Source organism: Antechinus flavipes, chromosome 6 (assembly GCF_016432865.1).
Source record: "Antechinus flavipes isolate AdamAnt ecotype Samford, QLD, Australia chromosome 6, AdamAnt_v2, whole genome shotgun sequence".
Lineage (NCBI taxonomy): Eukaryota > Metazoa > Chordata > Mammalia > Dasyuromorphia > Dasyuridae > Antechinus > Antechinus flavipes.
Window position 1 is genome coordinate 189,696,251 of NC_067403.1, and position 22,776 is coordinate 189,719,026.

The following is a 22,776-nucleotide window of genomic DNA, read 5'->3' on the forward strand; positions in this document are numbered from 1 at the left end:
TTGTGTCAACTTCTCAGATCATAAGAGTTCTGCACCCCTAATCCCTCTTATGTGGAAGGTATAGCTGTTGTGAAAATATGATGATCATTAGTTTTAGAATCATTTTGAGCTCAAATTAATTATTTTCAAATTACCATAATGCTCATGGCAGCATGCAGGGTAAAAATAAATTAGGTAGCATTTCTTCCTTGTGTTTGTGCAAGTATATTACACATTATCTAATGTCTAATATGCAGAATAGTGAATTGAATAAAGAAGTGATATTTGAGGGTTTTTTAATTAAAGCTTTTTATTTTTCAAAACGGTGCACAATTCTTCAACATTACCCCTTTCAAAACCCTGTGTTCCAATTTTCTACTCCTTCCCCCATAACTTTCCCTCGATGGCAAGTAGTCTTTTATATGTTAAATATGGTAGAAATACATGTTAAATCCAATATATGTATACATATTTATACAATTATCATGCTGGACAAGAAAAAAAAAGAGAAGCAAAGTAAAATGTAAGCAAACAACAACAAAAAAGAGTGAAAATGCTATTTGTGAACCACACCCAGTTTCCACAGTCCTCTCTCTGGATGTATATGGCTCTCTTCATCACTGAACAATTGGTTTGAATTATTTCATTGTTGAAAAGAGCCAGGTCCTTCAGACTTGATCATCATATAATTTTGTTGTTGGCATATATAATGATCTCTTGGTTCTGCTCATTTCACTTAGTATCAGTTCATATGTGTCTTTCCAGGCCTCTCTGAAATCATCCTGTTGGTCATTTCTTACAGAACAATATTATTCCATAACATTCATATACCATTGTTTATTCAGCCATTCTCCAATTGATGGACATCCAGTGAGTTTCCAGTTTCTTGCCACTACAAAAAGGGCTGCCACAACATTTTTGCACATGTGAGTTCCTTTCCCTTCTTTAAGATCTCTTTGGGATATAATCCCAGTAGTAATACTGCTGGATCAAAGAGTATGCACAGTTTGATCACTTTCTGACTATGGTTCCAAATTGCTCTCCAGAATGGTTGGATCCATTCACAGTTCCACCAATGTATCAGTGTCCCACTTTTCCCACATCCTCTCCAACATTTTTCATTATTTTTTTCTGTCATCTTAGGCAATCTGAGAGGTGTGTAGTGCTTTCTGAGAATTGTCTTAATTTACATTTCTCTGATCAATAGTGATTTAAAGCATCTTTCCATATGGCTAGAAATAACTTCAGCCTCTTCATTTGAAAATTATCTTTTCAGTGATATTTGAGTTTTATGAAAAAAAAAGAAAGAGAGAAGAAAGGAAAAGCAGCACAACAAAAACAATTCTATCACAATTGTATACTATAACTTGTTCAGCCATTCCCCCAGTGATGGACATCCCTGCCATTTTCAGTTTTTTGCCACCAGAAAGGAAACTGCTATAAACATTTTAGGAAATATAGGTACTTTTCCTTTTTCTCTAACTATCCTCAGAAATAGACCAAGTAAAAGTATTGCTGGGTCAAAGGGTATAGGTAGCTTAATAAGTCTTTGGGCATAATTCTGATTATTCTCCAAAATGATTGGATCATTTCACAGTTCTGCCAATAGTGAATTAGTGTCCTAATTTTTCCACATTCTTTCCAACATTTGTCATTCCCCTTCTATCATTTTAGCCAATTGTAAGTCAAATTTGTACCTTCTTCAATGCCCAGCAGTCACCAAAAATTCATTAAGTATCTTCAATGTACTCAATAGAGTGCACCTTTTAAATCTTAATATTCTACATTAATACTTCAGAGGCCTGTCATTTTATGGGAAGGCAATCCCCTCCATTTTTGCAGATCACAATTTATAATCTTAAAAACAAATATATGTCCAAGGCTAAAAAGAGTGAAAGATCAAATATCATAGAGTCACATTGTAATCCAAGGATCAGAAAGATCTTTCTTCTTGTAATTATAATCATTCCCTTTAGATTTATTCTACAGATCAATTCATCCATGCCCACCCGATGTTCTTGTCTCTTGTCCGCATCTTCTCATAAATTTGTCACACTGGGTCTATCTATCTTGGTCTATTTGTAAAAAGTTGATAATCTTATTTTTTTTGATATTGATAGGATATTGATCCCAATATAGGTCACAATTTCCCTTAAATTTGTCCTGCATAAGACCTAGGATGCGTCTGGATTTATATGTATATGTACACACAAGTGTTTATGTTGCATTCATATATTTTCATTTTAAAATTTCAGTTTATACCCTTATAAGGGAGTGAATTTATTTGTGTCAATATAGTAAATATTAATTTGACTTTGGGCTAATTGCTTTACTACCCCAAGACTGGGGGGGTATTTTTGTAAATATCTGTAAAGAGATAATAGTACTTCCAAGATATTGTATCTTGCAAGGTTTCTGTAAGAATCAAATACAACAATGTTTTTAAAATGCTGTTTGGACTTAAAGTACTAAATAAATGGAAGTTATTAATATGACTATTCTTATCATTATTATTATGCAAAATTCTAAAACATTGATCCCAGAGTACATATATGTCTTGCTATAAGAAACCCTGGCACTGAACATCAACCTTCTCTCTGTTTTTGAGCTTCTGAGCTTGTTGGAAGAAAGTCAGTGTATAAATCCAAGGCAGGATTATTATCATTATGATGATATTATTACAGGCAGATGAAAATGTCAGCTCAAGTAATATAAGGTTTTCACCTCCAAGCCAACCCTATTGCAGAGTTATATGACTCATTATGGACATGTTCATATGCACTGTCTCATTAATACCCCTGGGGTTTCAAAGAGTTTTTGCATCTTTGCTAACTGGTGGATAAAATTCTCTGTTTCTATCACCATCTTTGGCTGAAGGTTAAAATTATTATTTGGCCAGAGTGTTTTGAAAACTAAGATCCAACTTCTCAGCAATTATGCATGAATTTATATGGAAAATGAACTTGTGCAGATTTGAGTTGTGTTCTGTGAAGGATGCTGATGTTATTGATCTATTTTCTATCCTTAGGGAATTCATGATTTCTTGGATAATATAAATGTAGTCTCTTAGAACTAAAAAGGATCTCACAGGTAATCCTGTCTAGCCCCAGCCCAAAGCATATCTTCTACAGTGTACCCAATAACTGGCAATCAAACCTCTGCTTTAGTATTTCCTGTAATTGTGGAGCTCATGATTTGTAAAGAAAACCATTCCATCCTTGGTATGTCCATTTGCTAAGGGAATCTTTTTTGTTACTTCAAGCCAAAATTAGCCTCAATGAAGCTAGTTTCAATCTCCTCCAGTAGGTGTAGTTTCATTCTCTGGAACCACACCACAAAAATTCATGCATTCATTCATTTAAAAATCCCAGTATTTGTAAATAGTGATCATATATTTCTATAGATTTTCTTTTCTCCCCAAATATTCCCAATTTTTCAGTCTCCCCACTGTTCTGATCATTTGTTTTGTTTGAATATATTCCCTGTGTTCTTCTTTTATCTAGAAAAACAACAAATTCACTTCCTCCCGCCAATCATCTTAGAAGATAGTTTTGAGTCCTTCTCTCATCCTAATCTAGTTTTTTGAGACTTCCTTTAAAATCTGGCACTTAGAAATGATCCAAACATTCTGGGAAAAAAATTCTAATAATTTCAGAAAAGTCATTACATTAATCACTAACCTTTATCCCCACAAGTCTGCTATTGAACATATATCATAAAGTGCTTATAAAAAAATAGATCCACATCTATCAAAATATATGTACCAAAACGTTGTGTGATAGCTAATATTTAAGAAAAAGAGAAAAAAAGTAGGAATACAATGATTGGAAAATGGCTGAACAAATCTAATATAATATCATTAGAAGTGATAAATATGAAAAATTCAAAGAATTGACAACCTCCTTTGAATCAATTACAAATGAAATAGACAGAACCAGAAAAACAATATATGAAATGAGTTCAATAATGTAAATAAAAACCACACTAAAGGGCAAAGACAAATTAAATGCAACAACCAATCTTCGTCCTAGCAAAGAAACATTGCAACCCTTTCCTCTCCTTTTACTGGAAAAGTAATAGACATATTAATAAGAAATGTTGCAGATGCCCTCAGAATGCCTAAAACTAACATTTTTCCTTATTCTTCCTTTTTATTAAAAAAGTATAGGAATTCAATAATAAGTCAGCATCACTATTGGGAAATAGTCATGGTGTAAAAGACAAAAGGGATAGAGGATTCGACCTGTGATTTCCTTGTTATGAGGAAACTCCTAAATGATAAAACTACCAATGCAGACTTCCTTCTCTGCAGCTTATAGAGTTGCCTAAGAGAGAGGTTAAATTACTTGCTCAGCTTGTCACAGAGAAGGGGTACCCAGAATTGGGAATGATATTTCAGATCTGTCATAAAGTGTCACATATACTTTATTTTATATGATTTGAATAAAACTATAGAACAATTAATAGAACAATGAACAAGTCCCTCAAGCCTCTAGATTTCCTTTTCCCTCTCTTTAACAAAATGGAAGTATATTGCTATATTTTTTTGTTGATTTGTTTGCTTTGCTTTTACACTGTTGTCTTTAAGGAGCTTTCTTCGTCTAACTCCTATGGGTCTATGTAATCTACCTCTATTTAGTGGTTTAGAGCCAAACTAAAGTAGTTTGCATATGAGACAACCTAGCACTAAATTTGCAAAGCAGCATCCACTTAAGCTCTCAGTAAGGATCCAAGAAGTAAAGGTTATAGCAGCACCTACCACGTAAGACTGAAGTCATGTTCTCTGCATTGAAGATACAAAGCAATATAAAGTCTCTGTAGTTGGGAACAACAACTTTGAGTTACTCTTCTCTTCCTGTGAAGAGCTGGTCTTGGAATGGGGAAATCAAATAAGGAAGCCCAGTTCTAATATAAAGAGCCACACCCCAGATAAGGAAAATAGGACTTTGTTGGAAAGTACAAAAATAGAAAGGGATACTGATAGTTCTTGGGCTTCAAGAGACTAAAGTATCTGAATTTAGCACCACATTATCAAGAATATGTAGTTGAAATAAAAGTATAGATTTTTTTTCCCTCTCTGTCTCTCAGATCGGTTCTGCTCTGTATTGGTCTCTCAGATAGTGTCCTTGGGTTTCTGTTTCCCTCCTTTGGGAAGAGCTCTTCCAACCCTCAATTGAATCTATCTTGTGGGAGAATTGATTTAAGGGGGCATTCCATTCGTTCTATTCTACTGTTACCCAGGCATATATTATGAACCTTTCCTGAGTGCCAACAAGCCTTTATTAAGGATCTACTTTATGCCAGGAATGGTGCTACAGACCTGGGATCCAGATAAAGTCAAAAGACTGTCTTTGTCCTTGGCAAATTCACAATCCATCTCTATTACTCACTCAGCACTAACAATTATAAAGATTTACATTTGGGGAAAAGTATTAGAGAATGAATAAAGAGATGACCTCAGAGTCAGGAAGACTTGGGCGTATGGAAAAGAAAGTAGTCTAGATTGTAGAGTATAGAGGTAGAGAATAATGTGTAAGAAGATGGGGAAAGATACTAGAAATGTTGGTTTTAGCAATAAGAAAAGAAAAAGAAATTGAAGGGATTAGAATAGGCAATGAGGAAATAAAACTATCACTTTGCAGATGATATGATGATATACTCTCTATGTTGAGAATCCTAGAGAATCATCCAAAAACCTACTTGAAACAATTCACAGATTTAGCAAAGAGGCAAGATATAAAATAAGCCACGAATCATCAACATTTTTATATATTACTGACAAAGCCCATCAGCAAGAGATAGAGAAATTCCATTTAAAATTACCATAGACAAAATAAAATACTTGGAGGTCTACCTGTCAAGACAAACCCAAGAACTATATTAACACAATACAGATAAAATCAGATCTAAACAACTGGGAAAATATAAATTGTTCATGTTAGGCCTAGCTAATATTATAAAAATGACAATTCTTCCTAAATTGATCTGCTTTTTCAGTGCCATACCAATCAAACTGCCAAAACATTATTTTGTAAAACTAGAAGAAATAAAAACAAATGGATACATGATTTAGGCATAAAGAATGGTTCCATAAACAAATTAAATGAACAAGGAATAATTTACCTATCAGATCTTTGGAGACGGCAAGGGAAGGATTTATGACTAGAGAACTAGAGAATCTTATGAAAGGCAAAATGGACAACTTTGATTAAATTAAATTAAAAAGTTACTGCACAAACAAAACCAAAAGAAACAAAATTTAAAATGTTTATCGACAGTATTTCTGACAAAAGTCTCATTTCTAAAATACATAAAGAACTATGTCAAATTTAGAAAAAAACATGTCACTCCCTAATTTATAAGTGGTCAAAAGATATGAACAGACAATGTTCAGATGAAGAAATTAAAGCCATTTATAGTTATATGAAAAAATGCTTTAATCACTATTGATTAGGGTAATGCAAATTAAAATAACTCTGAGGTACCACCTCACACCTCTTAGTTTGGCTAAGATGATCAAAAAAAGATAATGATAAATGTTGGAGGGGATGTAGGTAAATTGGTACACTGATGCATTGTAAATGGAGTTGTGAAATGATCCAACCATTCTAGAGAGCAATCTGGAACTTTGTCCAAAGGCTTGTAAAACTGTATACTTTTTGACCCAAAAGTGCCATTACTGAGTCTATATCCCAAGGAAATTATAAAAGAGGGAAAAGAAGCCACATGTATAAAAATATTTGTAGCAGTTTTTTTTCTTTTTTTTTCTTTTTTTTTTTGTGGTAGAAAGGAATTGGAAAAGGAATGGATGATGGAATTCCACAATTCCATCAATTATGGAATGGCTGGATAAGCAGTGGTACATGAAGGTAATGGAGTATTATTGTTCTATTTAAAAAAAAAATGATGAACAAGCTGATTATAGAAAGGTCTGGAAAAATTTACATGAAGTGATGCTGAGTGAAACAATCAGAACCAGGAATACATTATATCCAATAACAGGAAGAATGTGCGATGACTGACTGTGAAAGGCTTGGTTCTTCTCAGTGGTTCAGTGATCCAAAGCAATTCTAAAAGACTTTGAACAGAAAAATGCCATCTACATCTAGAAAAAGATTTAAGGAGACTGAATATAAATCACCATATGCTATGTTCTATTTTCTGTTTTTACCTCTCCAATGTTTTTTTTTTCTTTTTACTCTCATTTTTCTCTTACAACATGATTCATACAGCAATGTTTATTAAAAATAAACTTACTACAGTAAAAAAGAAGATGGGGAAAGTATGAAGAGATCAGGTTGTGAAGAGCTGTAATTGACAAATGGAAAAGTTTAATTATGATCTTTCAGGATATTTTGGAGTCCCAAGAGTTTGTTGAGTAAAAATGTGTTCTCTTTAAACCTGCATCCTGGGAAAATTACTCTAGTGGCTGGGTAGATTATAGATTGGAGTAGGAAGGGCAAACTATTGCAGAAGTCCAATTGAGAGTTCCTAAGGTCTGGTACAGCTAGGCTATCTTCATTTGCATTTTTTGTTCATTCAAAGTGATACTTTTTAGTAATATTTTAATAAGTGTGTGTATTTTTCACATAAAAGAATTTGAATCTCTGTGCTACATAGTGTATGGTAAACCAAGTATGTGTTATCTTGAAGGTACAGAGTCTTCAAAGGTACGATCATACAGAAGTTAAAACTCACAAGCTTGTCCAGGAAAATAAATTCCTCCTTGCAGATTCCCCATTAGGAGCTAAAGATGAAATATGTGAAAGATGAAATGATTGAGGAAACAAAAGTACAAGGTTCTGAGAATATTGATTTATTAAGTGATACATGCCAATTGCATAACCAATCAAAATTAGATTTTTTTAGCTTAGTTTTAGACCCTGAATAAAGTGGGAGATGCATTTTTGTGCATTAAAAACAATTGAATAAGACCAATTAACCAAAAGAAAATAATTGACTAGAATACAAAATCCAGTAATCTGATTTCTAATTGAAAGATTAGGGATTTTCCAAATTGGGAAGGGAAGAGAGAACAGATTAAATTCACTGAAATTAGAAACAGAAGTGTCCCACTCCTTATAAGAGTCTGTATCAATCAAAGGAACATGAAAATAATAACTGATTGACTAGTATGAGGCCAGATTTCAGATAAGATACAAAGATTACTTCAGATATGTAATTGTAGAAAAACAAACAAACAAACAACAACAACAACAAAAAAAAAAACAACTTGGATCTTTGAATCTGACTAGGATTCTGGTCAGCATAATTTAGGTTCTTAATTAAGGGTCCTAAACAAGAGGCAGAGATGGTCCAGCTTCTTAGTCATGCAGTGCTAGATTCAAATAACATAATGAAGTTTTCTTACAATTCCTACAATTCAGTAATGTTTTCTAACAAAATAAAAACTGACTAGACCCATAATTGAATAAAAAGGGAACTGAGTCTTGTCAGTTTTTTTTTTTTTAATTTTCCTGGAAGCATCCTGTTTGTTATTTCTTATGATATAACTGTTATAAACTTTCAAAACACCTGGAATGATTTTCATGAAATGATAAAAAGTGAAGTGAGCTGGATCAAGAGAACATTGTACATAGCAGCAGCAATATTGTATGATAATCAGCTGTGAATAATTCTCAGCAATATAATGATTCAAAACAAATATGAATGACCCATAATGAAAAATATCATTGATCTTTGGAGATAAAGTCTGAATGAAGATTGAAGCATACTTTTTAAACTTTATTTTTCTTGGTTTCTTTTTTTTGTCTGTGTTTTCTTTCCTAGCATGACTAATATGGAAAAAATATTTCATGTGACCATATGTACAATTTATATCAAATTGCTTACCTTCTCATTGATGGAGAAGAAGAGGGGAAAAGAATTTGGAACTCAAAATTTTTAAATGAATGTTAAAAATTGTTTTATATGTAATTGGAAAAAATAAAATATTTGAAAAAAAAAAAGAGGAGCTGGCTCCTGAATTGAATCAAATGAAGTCGGTGTGATTTACTTAATTCCCACTATCACTTGCTGTTCAATCCCCTCATTCCCTTAATGAAAAGGGATCGTGGAAGGCTTCATGAAAGAGGTAGTATTTAGTCTACAACTTGAAAAATAGATGTAATCTCAAGTGGTTGAGGTAAGAGAAAATGTGCTTTAGGTACAGGAAATGATGAAAGAAAAGATCAAGAATCAGGTCAAAGAAGCAAGCATTCAAGTTTGGATGAATATTCTAGTAACATCTCAAAATATGAATGTAAGAGGAACCTTCGAGATCATCTTTTATGAGCCTTTTATCCTAAAATTGAGGCAACTCAGCCCCCCTTTAGGAGAAATGCCTTGCCTAGCATCATTCAGATTGTACCAGAATTGAAGTCCAAGTCTAGGTGCTCTAGCTATACATACAGTGGTCTTTGCATTGTACTTCTATGCCTATTTTGTATGGTTGAGTTATTAAGGAGAAGGAAAAAAAACAGAGAAAGAGAAAGCTGAAACTGTGAAACAAATTTTGAAGAATCATGAATGCCAGACCAAAATGTCTGTATGTTATTTTAGAGAAAATAAGGACTCATAGAAGGTGATTAATAGGGGAGATGTGGTCTGTATTATTCAATATAACTTGATCTTATGTATATTTTCCTCTAGGGCTGTGGCTGGAGTAGATGGGGAACCAGATTTAGTTCATATGGAAATCCAGGATCTTAGTGGAGGTAAGTTATTTAAAAAGCCAATATTCAAACCACATTTTTTTTTCACAGAGTTATAGTAATAGTCATAGTGGTAGAATTAATCTTTTAAAATTCATAGATGTCGAAGATGCTTTCCAAACTTCACAAGGTAAGTGGTCAACCAACAGAGGTCTGCATAGCTTGTGAGAATTTTCAAAACACTTCTACAATCTTATTTCAGACCTACAATGGCTAGTTAAAGGGTTACTTGTCAGAGTCAAGATCCAAAAATATCTTCACAAGATGAAATGTCAAGCCAAGATTACTAGGACAAAATTTGTTATGAGTGAGTGTAAAGTGTTGCACTTGAGTTCCAGAATCAAGTGTAAAATGTATAGGGTGAATACAGCTAGGGTGGAAAATAATGATTAATTTTAAAAAGATCTCAATATGAGTCAACAATATGTTATGGCAGTTTTCCCTCAAAAAAGCTGACATATAGATGCACATATGGATATATAATATAAATAGAGATAAATAGATAGGTACCTATATGGATATATATGCATGGATATTAGACTTATTAAGAGAAATATAGTAAACCAGAACTAGGGAGATAATGACCCTGCTGGATTATTCCTTGGCCAGCTTTGTGATGCATTCTAGTTACCACATTTTAGGAATGACATTGATCATTTTGAACATGGCCCAAAGACAACACTCAAAACCATGTCTTATGAAGAACCTTTAAAGGAAGTAGGAACATTTAGTCCTGCTAACAAAAACATTTTGGGTCAATATGAGAACAGTCAATATATCTGAAGAGTTGTAACCTGGAAAATGATATAGCACATTGTGGTTTTTTGGGGGTTTTACAAAACAACAAGTGGGAGTTTTTGAGGAAAATTTAACTTTGATATAATACAAAACTTCTTAACAACTACAGCTATTCCAAAGTGGATAGTCTTCCTTGAGAGGAAGTAGATTCTCCTTCACTAGGATCTCCAAGCAAAGGTGTGATAAGCAGTGACTGATTGTGTATCTTATAGAGGAACTCTTTTTTATTAGTGACAAGTTAAAGACTTTTGAGGTTCTTTCAATGCTGAGAATCTTGCCCTCTTAAGTTTATAGGCCCTCCTCCAAAACACTATGAGACAGATAATGCAGATATAATTATCCTCATGTTATAGATGAAGCTGAAGTTCACAAAAAGCAAAAAAGCATGTAGTGTTTAAACTTGGGAGGGACCTTAGATACCATCAAGCCCAAGATTTCCATTTTAAGTATAAAGAAATAAGAGGTCAGAGAAAGGAAGTAATTTTTCCAAGGTCACACAGATAGAGCCAATGGTTGGATTTACTTTCCAGGTTCTCAGATTCCCAGTCCAGTGTTATTTCCATTGAATCATGCTTCTTCCCATGATAAGCTTCACATTCATTTCCACTGCCCACAGCAAGAAAATGCTATGCCAAATTCCTTGAAGTTGGCCTATGTATATAGCTAAACTGACTGGTCTGTGTAGAAATGTGGTAGAATTTAAAGTTTACTTGTTTTCCAACAAGAGATAAATTGAAGTCAAGAAGCTACGGTCCAATGAAAAAAGCTATTAATAGTACAATTTGTTCTGGCACTTAAACATTGGACGTTTTTCCCGCTCTGTGCATACAGCTGCCAGTTTATCTGTGGTGTGGGAAGAGAATCTGTTAGAATGAATATCCACATATGTCAGTTGTTCTGAGCTCCCAGAAATCCTTCCTGCTCCAAATTCAGCATAGTTCTCTTCATACCATTTGAAGATTAAAAAGCAAGATAAGGGCACATGAACCTGGAATTATAATGAGAACTGTCCTCTGAGACTCCTTCTCTGTTCCTGGATATGATAATAGCAGGGACCATAGCTCACATTTCTCGAGGGCTTGCCAATTTGCAAAGTGCTTTCTTCACAACATGTCTATGAGATACAGCATTATCAGTCCCATTTCACAAATAGGGAAACTGAGCTTGGGCTATGATCAAACAAAAATTACAATTAGTAGTATGAAGAAAGAAGACCTAATTTCAATTCCTTACTCAGAGAGTGATTAGTTTCATGGCCCTGGGCTTGGCACGCAACCTTGTCTCAGCCTCAGTTTCCCTATCTCTAAAGTGAGAATAATTACTGCATGGAAGTTGCTGAGCATTTAATGAGAGACATTATAAAACTTGAAGGGAAATTTCCTAACCCAACATCTCTGTGTAAGGATACATGTTTGGTCCTGGGGAGAGTCCCTTTGCATTATGAACCTGGTGACCTCACAGAATTAATTCAATGCTAAATAATGCTTTATAAAGCACTTTAAAGTACACAAAGTCCTAGAATGTCTCTCATTGGATCTTAGCAACTTCCATGCAGTAATTATCACCATTTTAAAGATAGGGAAACTGAGGCTGAGGCAGGTTGCATGTCAAGCCTAGGGCCATGAAACTAATCACTTTCTGAATAAGGAATTGAAATTAGATCTTCCTGACTCTAAGATCAATGCTTTATTCTCTGTGCTATCCAGCTGCCTCTGGGGGAGTGAGAGGAAGTTGGAGAAGAAATCACAGAATTGATGGTTTAAGGGATTGCTTGTGGGAATTACACTAAAGTGAAATTTTTGTTGCAATTCAATCATTCACTTGTACCCAAGTCTTTGTATCCCTATTTGGAATTTTTCTGGGCAGATACTGCAATTTGACACTTCCTTTTCCAGACCATTTTGCAGATGAGGAAATTGAGGCAAACAGTTTTAAGTGACTTATATAGAATCATACATTTGTAAAAGTTTGAGGCCAGATTTGAGGTTAGGTCTTTTTGACTCCAAGTCTAGCAATCTATCTACAGAACCATCTAACTGCCTTCAGTGAAATTACAGACTTAAAAAAAATTGAAATTTAAAAATAATGGTTACTTTATTCCTTTATTCTCTTGACCAGTGCAAACCACAATTCCCTTCATTTCATTTACAGATGGTCTTCATGAATTACTCCCCTCCCACTAGAGACAGCTAGTTAGCACACAGAATAAAGCATTGAGCCTGGAGTCAGGAAAAGCTGAATTCAAATTTGACTTCAGATACAAAGTAGGCAAGTTACTTAATCTCAGCTTGTCTCAGTTTTCTTGACTACAAAATGGGAATAGTAATATAATTCCCTCCCAGGATTGTTGTGAAGATCAAATGAGATATTTGTAAAATGTTTAGTGTAATGTCTGTCACATGATAAGTATTTAATAAAAGTTTGTTTTCATTTTTCTTCCTTCATACTTCCTCCCACTTTTCCCCCCATCCCCACTTCCTCTCAAATCAGTCTTTCTCTTGTATTGAACTTCTTATTGTCTAATCACCAGATCCTTAAACTGTATATAATCTATTGCTGTACCTTTCCTTCTTCCATCTTTTCCCTTTTCTAACTTGGTAAGACTTGCCAGAGCTTGTGCATAGCCTTTGAGCCTCCAAGATTACTTCCATATCACAATAAGTACTCACAGAAGACTTTGGGCATGGAAGGAGAAGGGATAGTCAAAATAAGCTGGGTGAGAGAGGGGGAAAATCCCAAAGTGATTTTAGATCCAAACCTGAATCTTTGAGAAGTTTTATTTTGTTTAGTGCTTTTGAGTTACAACTTCCCAAATGATACATCTAAGGGGAAAAAGGCTCATTAGCACTGCTGATTTACCAGCAATGCCAGAGAATTTACTTGATGAGTCAAAAACCTAAGGATTCAATTTCCCTTGGGAAACAGAATGGTTTAAAAATAAAAGGAACATATGTCTGGCAAAATATGTTTGGGGTTTTGTTCAACCATAAATATTTGAAAAATAGTTCAAGCATTTTCCCTAAAGCAAAACACCACCAGTTTCTCCCATGCTCATATATGTATGTTTTTGGAATGGGCAGCATGTTCTTTAGTATGCAGAAAGCAACTTCTCTCCTGGAAGAGATATCGACTTTCTTGAAGCCTATTTTCACCTAAATCAAACTTAAAAAAGCAGCCTAAGTTTTAGTTTGAATAACAATTTTCTCTGAAACATTTGCTCATTTATTATTCAAATGGTATTTATAAGTCCCGACCATGTACAGTTGAACCAATCATGGAAAACTGGAGTATGGGGAAGGAACTGGAACATGAACATAAGGAAAATACAATTCTTCTTCCAAAAAAAAAAATAGAAAATATACTACATATATATGCATATTATATATATTATATATATAATTACTATATATTTGCAACATAAAACAAATATAATGCTTGAGATTTTAAATCTTGGACTTGAATAATTATTTCTAGAGGATTCGTGGAAAGAGCATAATTTAATGTAATCATCAAAATCTTTTTGATTACATAAAATGTCCCAGTTCTCACCTCTTTCTTTCTCCAGGTAAAGTTCTACTTTCCTTCTGATTATAGTTCTCTGACTTCCCAACATATAAGTACATAAATCCAGCATGGATTATCAGAATGATATTATTTCCCTGAGGAGATGTCTTCTATGAATGAGAAGAGATGTTTCTCCTAAACAATATCAGACACAGACTTGTCTTTAGCATCAGGAACCAAACATTACTAGGGCTGTGGCCATTTGTAATCCAAAGAGCCCAATCTGTTATCTGTGTTATGTCATGGTAACCATAAACTAGTAGAGTTCAAAACAGTCTCACTTCAGAGATCTCTGTTGTCCTAGAAATCAATCACCATTAACATATTACTTGGATGCTCAAATCTCCTGAGAGGATATCTCAAGGAGATACAATAATTCACACAAAAAGGTGCGTTTAAAACAGGAAAGCACTCTCCATGTAAAATTTCCCCAAAGTTCCATGTCTTATTCCTGTGTGTCACCTATGTGTTTCCCAAACAAACAAATATTTGAGAACCAGAGCACTATAATATAGGTGGAAGGTACCTTCATGCCCAGTTTTCTGGGCCTCAGGAAAAGTTTTTTTTTTCCAGAAAGGGAAGAAAGGTCAGTTGTTCTCTTACCCCAATCTCTGCTGATACTGCCACTGACATTGATGCAGTCACCACTTGAAAGTCCTTGAGGAGCCTAAATGACTTTTTCAAGGTCACAGAAATAGTAGACTTCAGAGGAAGAATTCAAACCCAAGCCATTGACTTCAAAACCAATGAATGCTCTTTCCATTTTGTTGTGCTACCAGTTTCATTAAAAACCTACCATTCTTTGTGTGTTAAGCTTCCTTTAGGAATTTTCAGAGTGGTAACAGCTGTATATGCCATTGACCTCTGCAAGGTTGCTTGAGTGTCCTCCTCCACACTGCTTTCTTATTCTTGTCTTTATATTGAAAATGCCCATTGATGCTTTTGCAGTGTGTGTGTGTGTATGTTTGGGATACTAATTTTGGTTTCATTGCTTATATGTGTCTTTGTTTCTTTAAGTTCTTGACACAAACTCTTAATTTTTTTTCAAGCATAGTATAAAATGAATAGTTTTAAAATTGAATTGAGATAGAAACGGGACCTGTTGTTTAATGAACTTAGGGAATTTTAAGATGAGGAAATGTATTCTCCTTTCTACCCATTCATATAAAACACTTTCTCTGAGGTTTTAGAGCTATCTTGAGAATTGAGATAGTAAGTGACTAGGCTAGGGTTCTACAAACATCTTCTGTCATCAAGAAGACTTGGACCCAGATTTCCTGTATCTTTAATTTTTATTCATTGGGACAAGCTCTCTCTCTCTGTTTGTATATATATTTGTCTTACTTTCTGTCTCTGTATATGTGTCTCTCTCTCTTTTTCTGTTTTTCTCTGTCTCTTTCTCTATCTCTCTCATATACACAAATATACATTCACTCCATCTTTTTTATTTAGCAATTGCAGATTTGGGAAGCAAATATCTTTCTTGAAAAAAAATCATTGAAAAACAATACATGTAAAGGTTCTGATAAAGGTCTCATTTCCAAAATATATAGAGAATTGACTCTAATTTATAAGAAATCAAGCCATTCTCCAATTGATAAATGGTCAAAGGATATGAACAGACAGTTATCAGAAGAAGAAATTTATTTCTAGTCATATGAAAAAATGCTCCAAGTCATTATTAATCAGAGATTGCAAATTAAGACAACTCTGAGATACCACTACACACCTGTTAGATTGGCTAGAATGACAGGGAAAGATAATGCTGAATGTTGGAGGGGATGTTGGAAAATAGGGACACTAATACATTGTTGGTGGAATTGTGAATATATCCAACCATTCTGGAGAGCAATTTGGAACTATGCTTAAGAAGCTATCAAACTGTGCATACCCTTTGATCCAGCAGTGTTACTACTGGGCTTATACCCCAAAGAGATACTAAAGAAGGGAAAGGGACCTATATGTGCAAGAATGTTTGTGGCAGCACTCTTTGTAGTGGCCAGAAACTGGAAAATAAGTAGATGCCCATCAATTGGAGAATGGATGAATAAATTGTGGTATATGAATATTATGGAATAAGAAATGACCAGCAGGATGAATATAGAGAGGCTTGAAGAGACTTACATGAACTGATGCTGAGTGAAATGAGCAGGACCAGGGGATCATTATATTCTTCAACAACAATACTATATGAGGTTCAATTCTGATAGACCTGGCCCTCTCAGCAATGGGATGAACCAAATCAGTTCTAATGGAGCAGTAATGAACTGAACCAGCTACATCCAGCAAAAGAACTCTGGGAGATGACGAAGAACCATTACATTGAATTCCCAATCCCTATATTTTTGCCCACCTGTATTTTTTGATTTCCTTTACAGGCTCATTGTACAATATTTCAGAGTCCTATTCTTTTTGTATAGCAAAATAACAGTTTGGACATGTATACTTATTTTGTATTTAATTTATACTTTAATATATTTAACATGTATTGGTCATCCTGCCATCTAGGGGAGGGGGTGGAGGGAAGGAGGGGAAAAATTGGAACAAAAGATTGGCAATTGTCAATGCTGTAAAATTACCCATGCATATAATTTGTAAATAAAAAGCTATTGAAAAATTAAAAAAAAGAAAAACAATACATTTAGAATAAAAAGTATACAATGATCCAGTTTTCATTGTATATGTATCAATAATGGCATCTATAGAACAATCACTGCTTTGGCTCAAAGAAAGAGCAGTGTTCTTGAAGAACCAGCCCTACACCAGTGAGGACTCTCCTTTGTCATGACTGAGTCATGACATTTAAAAATACAAAAAAGGAAGTTTATTTCCTAAAGGAAGAAAATAATTTCCCTACTCTTCTCTGAATACTTAGTAACTCTCTACTGATTTTACCATGTTGTTGTTTCTCTATATCTTGTTTCCTCTCTAGATCATAAGCTCCCTGAGGTCAGGCACTATTTATATGCCTGTGTCTTGCTCATTATTTTGTACAGTGTCATCTAATTAATATATCTCAATTTTATTGCCATGGCTACTACCTTCATGATGGAGATCACCTGTTCCCTGTAAAGTTTTGGCAAACACTTTTCTTGAATTCCTGTGGCCAAAATTACTTCAACCTCATTCCTGTAGCAATGAAACTTTCCAAACCTCTTTAAGCTCACCATGAGGTGATAGTGGTTGTTGGTCCCATACTCTGTTCAGCAAAATTAGTTAAACTCTACATTTAGTGTACTGTGTATACACTGGGAATAAAATGTTTAAAATGTTGTAAGGTGACAGTAAAGGAAGGGCTGGTAGAGAGATATAATCTAAACTTTACATGATCTTTTTGAGCTATTACTCTAAAGGCATATATTTTAAGAACCCAGGGTCTACTATACACTATGATGAAGAATCACAAGAGGATTTTAGTTTCAAAACTGGATGTTGGTCCATAACCCATAATTAAATACTTCCATTGTACAAGGCAGTGTGCTGAGTATTAAGAATACAAATAAGGGGAAAAACAGTCTTATCCTTCCACATGCTTCCAATCTAATAGAAGACCCCACACGTAAGACACATGAAAGGGATATGGGAAGAGGTGAAGGAAGGAAAAATTAGCATTAGTGTTAGAGTATGCGTCAAAGAGGGGGCAGCTAGGTAGATAGATCACTGGGCTTAGAAGCAGAAAGATATCTTCATGGATTCAAATGAAGCCCCAGATACTTCCTAGTTAGATGACTCTAAGTAACTCACTTAACCCTCAGTACCTGGATTGTAAAATGAGTTGGAGAAGGAAATGGCCAACCAATCATCTTTATCACGAAAACCTCAAATAGGATCACTAAGAGTTGGACATGACTGAAACAACTTAATAAAAATAACAAATAATCCAATAAACCAGCTGGTTAAAAATGAAGCCCTCTTTAATGGGAAGCTTTAGGAGGAATTCTTTGTTCTTTCTCTAGAAAATACTGGAAGCTCTAACGAAATAGGAGCACTAACCTCACAGAATGATAAATTTCTTGGCATCAAGATTTCCTAGGAGCAAGTGGGGGGGAATGCAAATGATTGGTTTAAGAGCCCTAATTAAATGGAGTTCTTTGCTCAACTCTCCAACTCTCCAATCAGGGGACATAGAATATCAATAAGATATGAATACCAGAGACGGCAATTTGGTGGTGGGCGCAACATCACAGTGAGATTCATGGATAGAAGAAGCACACAATGCTGTTTGACATGACAGACTGTTACCTAACATAGCTGTTTCCTTCACAATACAGACACTAAAATGTTGGTTTTCTTTTGAGTTTATTTTACAAGAATAGATTTTGGTAATTGTTCTCCCCAGGTTTCCGATATGTCACCTGTCAGTCTCAGAATTGCTCTGATAGAACACCCACGATTCCATTTGCCAGCAGCATTGACCACAATTCCCTGACTGTGCAGGATGACTACGTATTCTTTAAGGTAAATGCAAATTAATTCCCTTATGTGTTCAGTTGAAGGAATATGACATTCTTGACCAACAGCAGGAAGGCAGATGAGGATCCTATGAAAAACTATTTCTTCTGTGAGAAAATACTGAAAATTAGCTTTATAATTCACTTCAACAGTATTCCTTTTAATAGAGTTTGAGTTCCAAAAGCACTTTATTTTACTTTAGTCCATTTGATGGATAGCAAACTTAGAAGCTTAAAAAAGCAGCAAGAAAAGAAATAGGTATTTGTATAGTGCTGACAATGTGTCAAGCACTCTGCTAAGGATGTTACAAATACTGTCTCATTTGATTCTTACAACAATGCTGAGAGGTAAGTATTATTATGATCCCCATTTTACTGCTGAGAAAAAATGAGTCAAACCAAGATTAAATGACGTGCTCAGGATATTACAGTTGCATTTCTGAGGTCAAATTTGAATCAGATCTTCCTGACTCCAAGCCTACCTCTCTTTCTACTGGGCTGCCTGCCTTGGTGATACAAGAAATATTCTTCCCATTCTATAGATGAGGTATCTCATATATAGCCTCAGAGAATAGAGGTACCCACACCCTATGTGAAACTTTTCTTGATGCCTCTAGCTTTCTTCTTGAAGTTACCTTGTATTATTTTGTATATGCTTATCTGTGTGCATATTCTATCTCTGCGGTACAATGTAAGTTCCTTGAAAGCAGAGATTGTTTTTGTCTTTGTATAACCTACACATAGTAAACATTAAAAAAAAAAAAAGTTTATTGAAATTAATTGGACTTCCCTAATTTGAGGTCCTATAGCTCCTAAGCAAAGAAATGGAATTTAAACTTTGGTTTTCTTTTTCTTTTCTTTCTTTTTCTTTTTCTTTTTTTTTCTTTCTTTCTTTCTTTTTTTTTTTTTTTTTTTTTTTTTTTTGCTAAGGCAATTGGGGTTAAGTGACTTTCCCAGGGTCACACAACAAAAAAGTGTGAAGAATTAAGTGTCTGAGACCAGATTTAAACTGTGGTCCTCCTGGCTTCAGGACTAGTGAAATCTTGTTTTTTGTTTTTTTTTTAAACCAGATTCCCAGGGTCCCAGAAACTTAGAGGTAGAAAGGATCTTGAAGTTACATAATCCAAACCATAACTGAGCAGAAATCCAGTCTCCATGACAGCCTTTAATGTATGTATAGAAAGCAGTTGTGCCATTAAGTCTTCTCTTCTACAAATTCAACATTGCCAGTGCCTTTGCATGATTTTTATATGGACTTTCACGAGGACTCCCATCATCAGCCTTTTTGTCTCTCTCTGGACCAGGAGTTCTTGAATTTTTTTTAACATATCATGAGCCCTTTGTCAGGCTGATGAAGCCTATGAAGCCCTTCTCGGAATAATTTTAAATGCATCAATTAAAGCACTTGGTATTACAGTGGGAAATATATTGAAAATACAGCTATCAAATTTTTTTTTTTTAAATAGAGATCCCAGATGAAGAACTCTTAAAGTCTGTATACTCTCCAATTCATTAATGACCTTTAAAAATATGGCTCCCAGAACTCAAGAACTCTAACCAGTGTTCTTGCCCCTTTGCCATCATGGCTTCTAAAAAGACTTTCCAGGGTTTTCGACTGATTATTTGCTGTGCTATTACCATCACCTCCCCAAGCATATCAATCATTTTGTTGGTAGTGGTGATGGTCATTTTATTGTGGTTTATTTATTTTGCTATGAGGCCCAGAGAGAACTCATTCAGATTCCAGCTAAGAAAGAAGCAAGAGTCATCCTCTTCCATAACCAGTTTGCTTAATGAGAGTTAGGAAATGAATGCCTCCCAAAGGCACCCACACCCATTTTCTTGGGAAAAGTATTCTGGGTGTCCACATGGCAGGAACCACTTCTCACCACGAACAAACTGTGAAATGGATTTATAAATAAATTTCCTGGAGAAAATCATCCCTCCTGGGCTTTGCCTTGTATTGTTTGGAGGTGACATTGTTTATAACTCCCCAACAGCTACAATTCAGATCTATTTCACAGCTAGTGTATAGTGAGAAGTGGTTCTCCCTGTGTGAGCTTCTAGACTGCCAAACTTAGCAAAACGGGTGATGCTTTTGACAGGGCAGAATCCAAAATGTGTTAGCACATCCTGAAGATTGAGGGGAGGTAATTGACCTGTTCTGATTTCAGATGTGAATAACAAAAACATGTAACATTTATTATAGATGAATGTTGACATAGATGAGCACAGACTGTAAGTGTAATCAGAGAAGGGAACAGTCTTCCTGCTTTGTACATTTCTGTATTTCTGAGTCGTGAGCAAGGGGCATCGAGCTGTCCCTATTGTAATTTGTCACCTCCATGACTATCTCCCACAGTCCTTTTGGAATATACTATAAGTTATTTAGGTTTATTGATGATAATAACAGAAAGTGTATTATAAGAAAATAGTTCCTAATGATTAGAGTTGTCCATAATTAGAATGTGGGCTCCTTCCAGAGGTAGAACCTCTCATCTCTGGATATCTTCAATTAGAGGCAATATAATCACTCTTTTGTTATGTCACAATCAATCAAATCAGTCAATCAGCGAGCATTTTTAAGTGCTTATTCTGTGTAAAGCACTGTTCTGGTAAAACAGTCTCTGCCTCCAAAGAGCTCACTTTCTGAAGAAAGATATAGGAATAAGGATTTGAATAAATAGATAATTTCAAAATTGCCTTTCTATTCAACCCAATGGGACTCGGGGATTCTTTGATGTCATTCAGGTCTAAAAGAACAAAGTAGGTAAAGACTATTTCATCAACTTGCATCTGTGCATGTGTGTGTGAAAAAACAGACAGAGACAGACAGACAGAGGTGGATAGAGTCAGAAACACAGAAAGACAGAGACAGAAAGTCAAAGATGGGGGGAGGGAAGGAAGGAAAAAGGGAGAGAAGAGAGAGAGAGAAATGAAGGAAGGAAGAAGAGGGAGGTGCATACATAAATATATACATACATATGGGTGTCCTTCCCTATTAATAGAATAATAATAAGGCTATTAATCCACTTGATGGTGCTTTATGAGACAAATCTCTTCCTTCATAGACAATAATTTATTTGAAAGTGTCACATTTTGACTTAGGAGGCCTTGCTTTATATCACACTTCTGGCATTGAATATATATCTATGTGCTAATTGATCATAATAACCTATATTAATAATTAATGTCATTATTAATTACCATATCATTAATTTAAAATAAATTTATTAAATTATTTTACATGATTATTATTAATAATCTTTTGTGCCTTAGTTTCCAGATTAATTCAATGTGAGTTTCAAATGAGATAAGGGATATGAATTGTTTAAGTAGCCTTAAAGCACTCTATTCATATTTGTTATAGTTATAATTCTTATTAGGAAACATGTCCAGAGAGGAAATTTATACCATATCAACAGAAAGGTCATTTAACCAGTAAGTAGCAGTTAGAACTTAATACTCTGTCTCCAGCTCATGGATACTTTCTTTTTAGCTGTGTTGCTTCTGTTTAGGAGAAAAAATAAATGAATTTCCTTTAAGCATTTAGACTAGAGAAAGTGATTTCCCTTGAAAGGCAGTATTTTTGACAGCTTGATATGACAAATCAAGCTGATATTTTAAAGTGAAATAAATAAAAATAACAACTGTCTAGTTTTCCTCTTATCTGTCAGTTAATAAATCAGAATCCTAAAGGCTTCCCATTTATTATTCAGTGGAAATAAAAAGGTTTTGTAATAAAAAAGTGACTTAAACAGTTCAAATGTTACACTTTTCAATGTGTATTAAATATTCAGGCAGGTAGATCTTCTGTCATACTTCATCTCTATTTCAACAGACAAAGGTCAAATTTGCATCTTTCAACAAGAACTGTTTATTTTATTTTATTTTATTTTTAGCATCCATCTCTTTAAGAGGAAGCATGGCTCAATTGTAGGATCAATTGGCCTAAGAATCAAGAGACCTATAATTTAGTCCCTGCTATCTCAGGGACATTTAGCAAGATATTTCACAATTCAACAATTCAAGACCTCTATATCTCCAATGTAAAAAGATTGCAATAGATCATCTCTAAATTCCTTTATAGAAAACATTCTGGGTTCTAATGTCCTTTTCAGATCCTATCCTATATGGCATAGCCTTATATCTCTGCTATTTTATTTTATGTTCTCAGGTAATTTCCAATTGTGACAATTTATAATATGTTATCAAATCTTTCTCCTAGCTCTAACATCCTATGTTCTAATATTCCTTCCAGGTCTAACTTT

The 22,776-nt window shown here is 34.5% G+C and overlaps 1 protein-coding gene across 4 annotated transcripts in view; it reads left to right on the forward strand.

The window, feature by feature from the left end:
• Window positions 1-22,776, forward strand: part of SORCS2 (sortilin related VPS10 domain containing receptor 2) — a 1,241,960-nt gene that overhangs the window by 1,034,989 nt on the left and 184,195 nt on the right. For all 4 annotated transcript variants that reach the window (XM_051965561.1, XM_051965559.1, XM_051965560.1 and 1 more), the window contains exons 6-7: window positions 9,631-9,695; window positions 18,394-18,512. In XM_051965561.1, coding sequence (XP_051821521.1) covers window positions 9,631-9,695; window positions 18,394-18,512 — 184 coding nt within the window. The remainder of the gene's footprint in view (window positions 1-9,630; window positions 9,696-18,393; window positions 18,513-22,776) is intronic.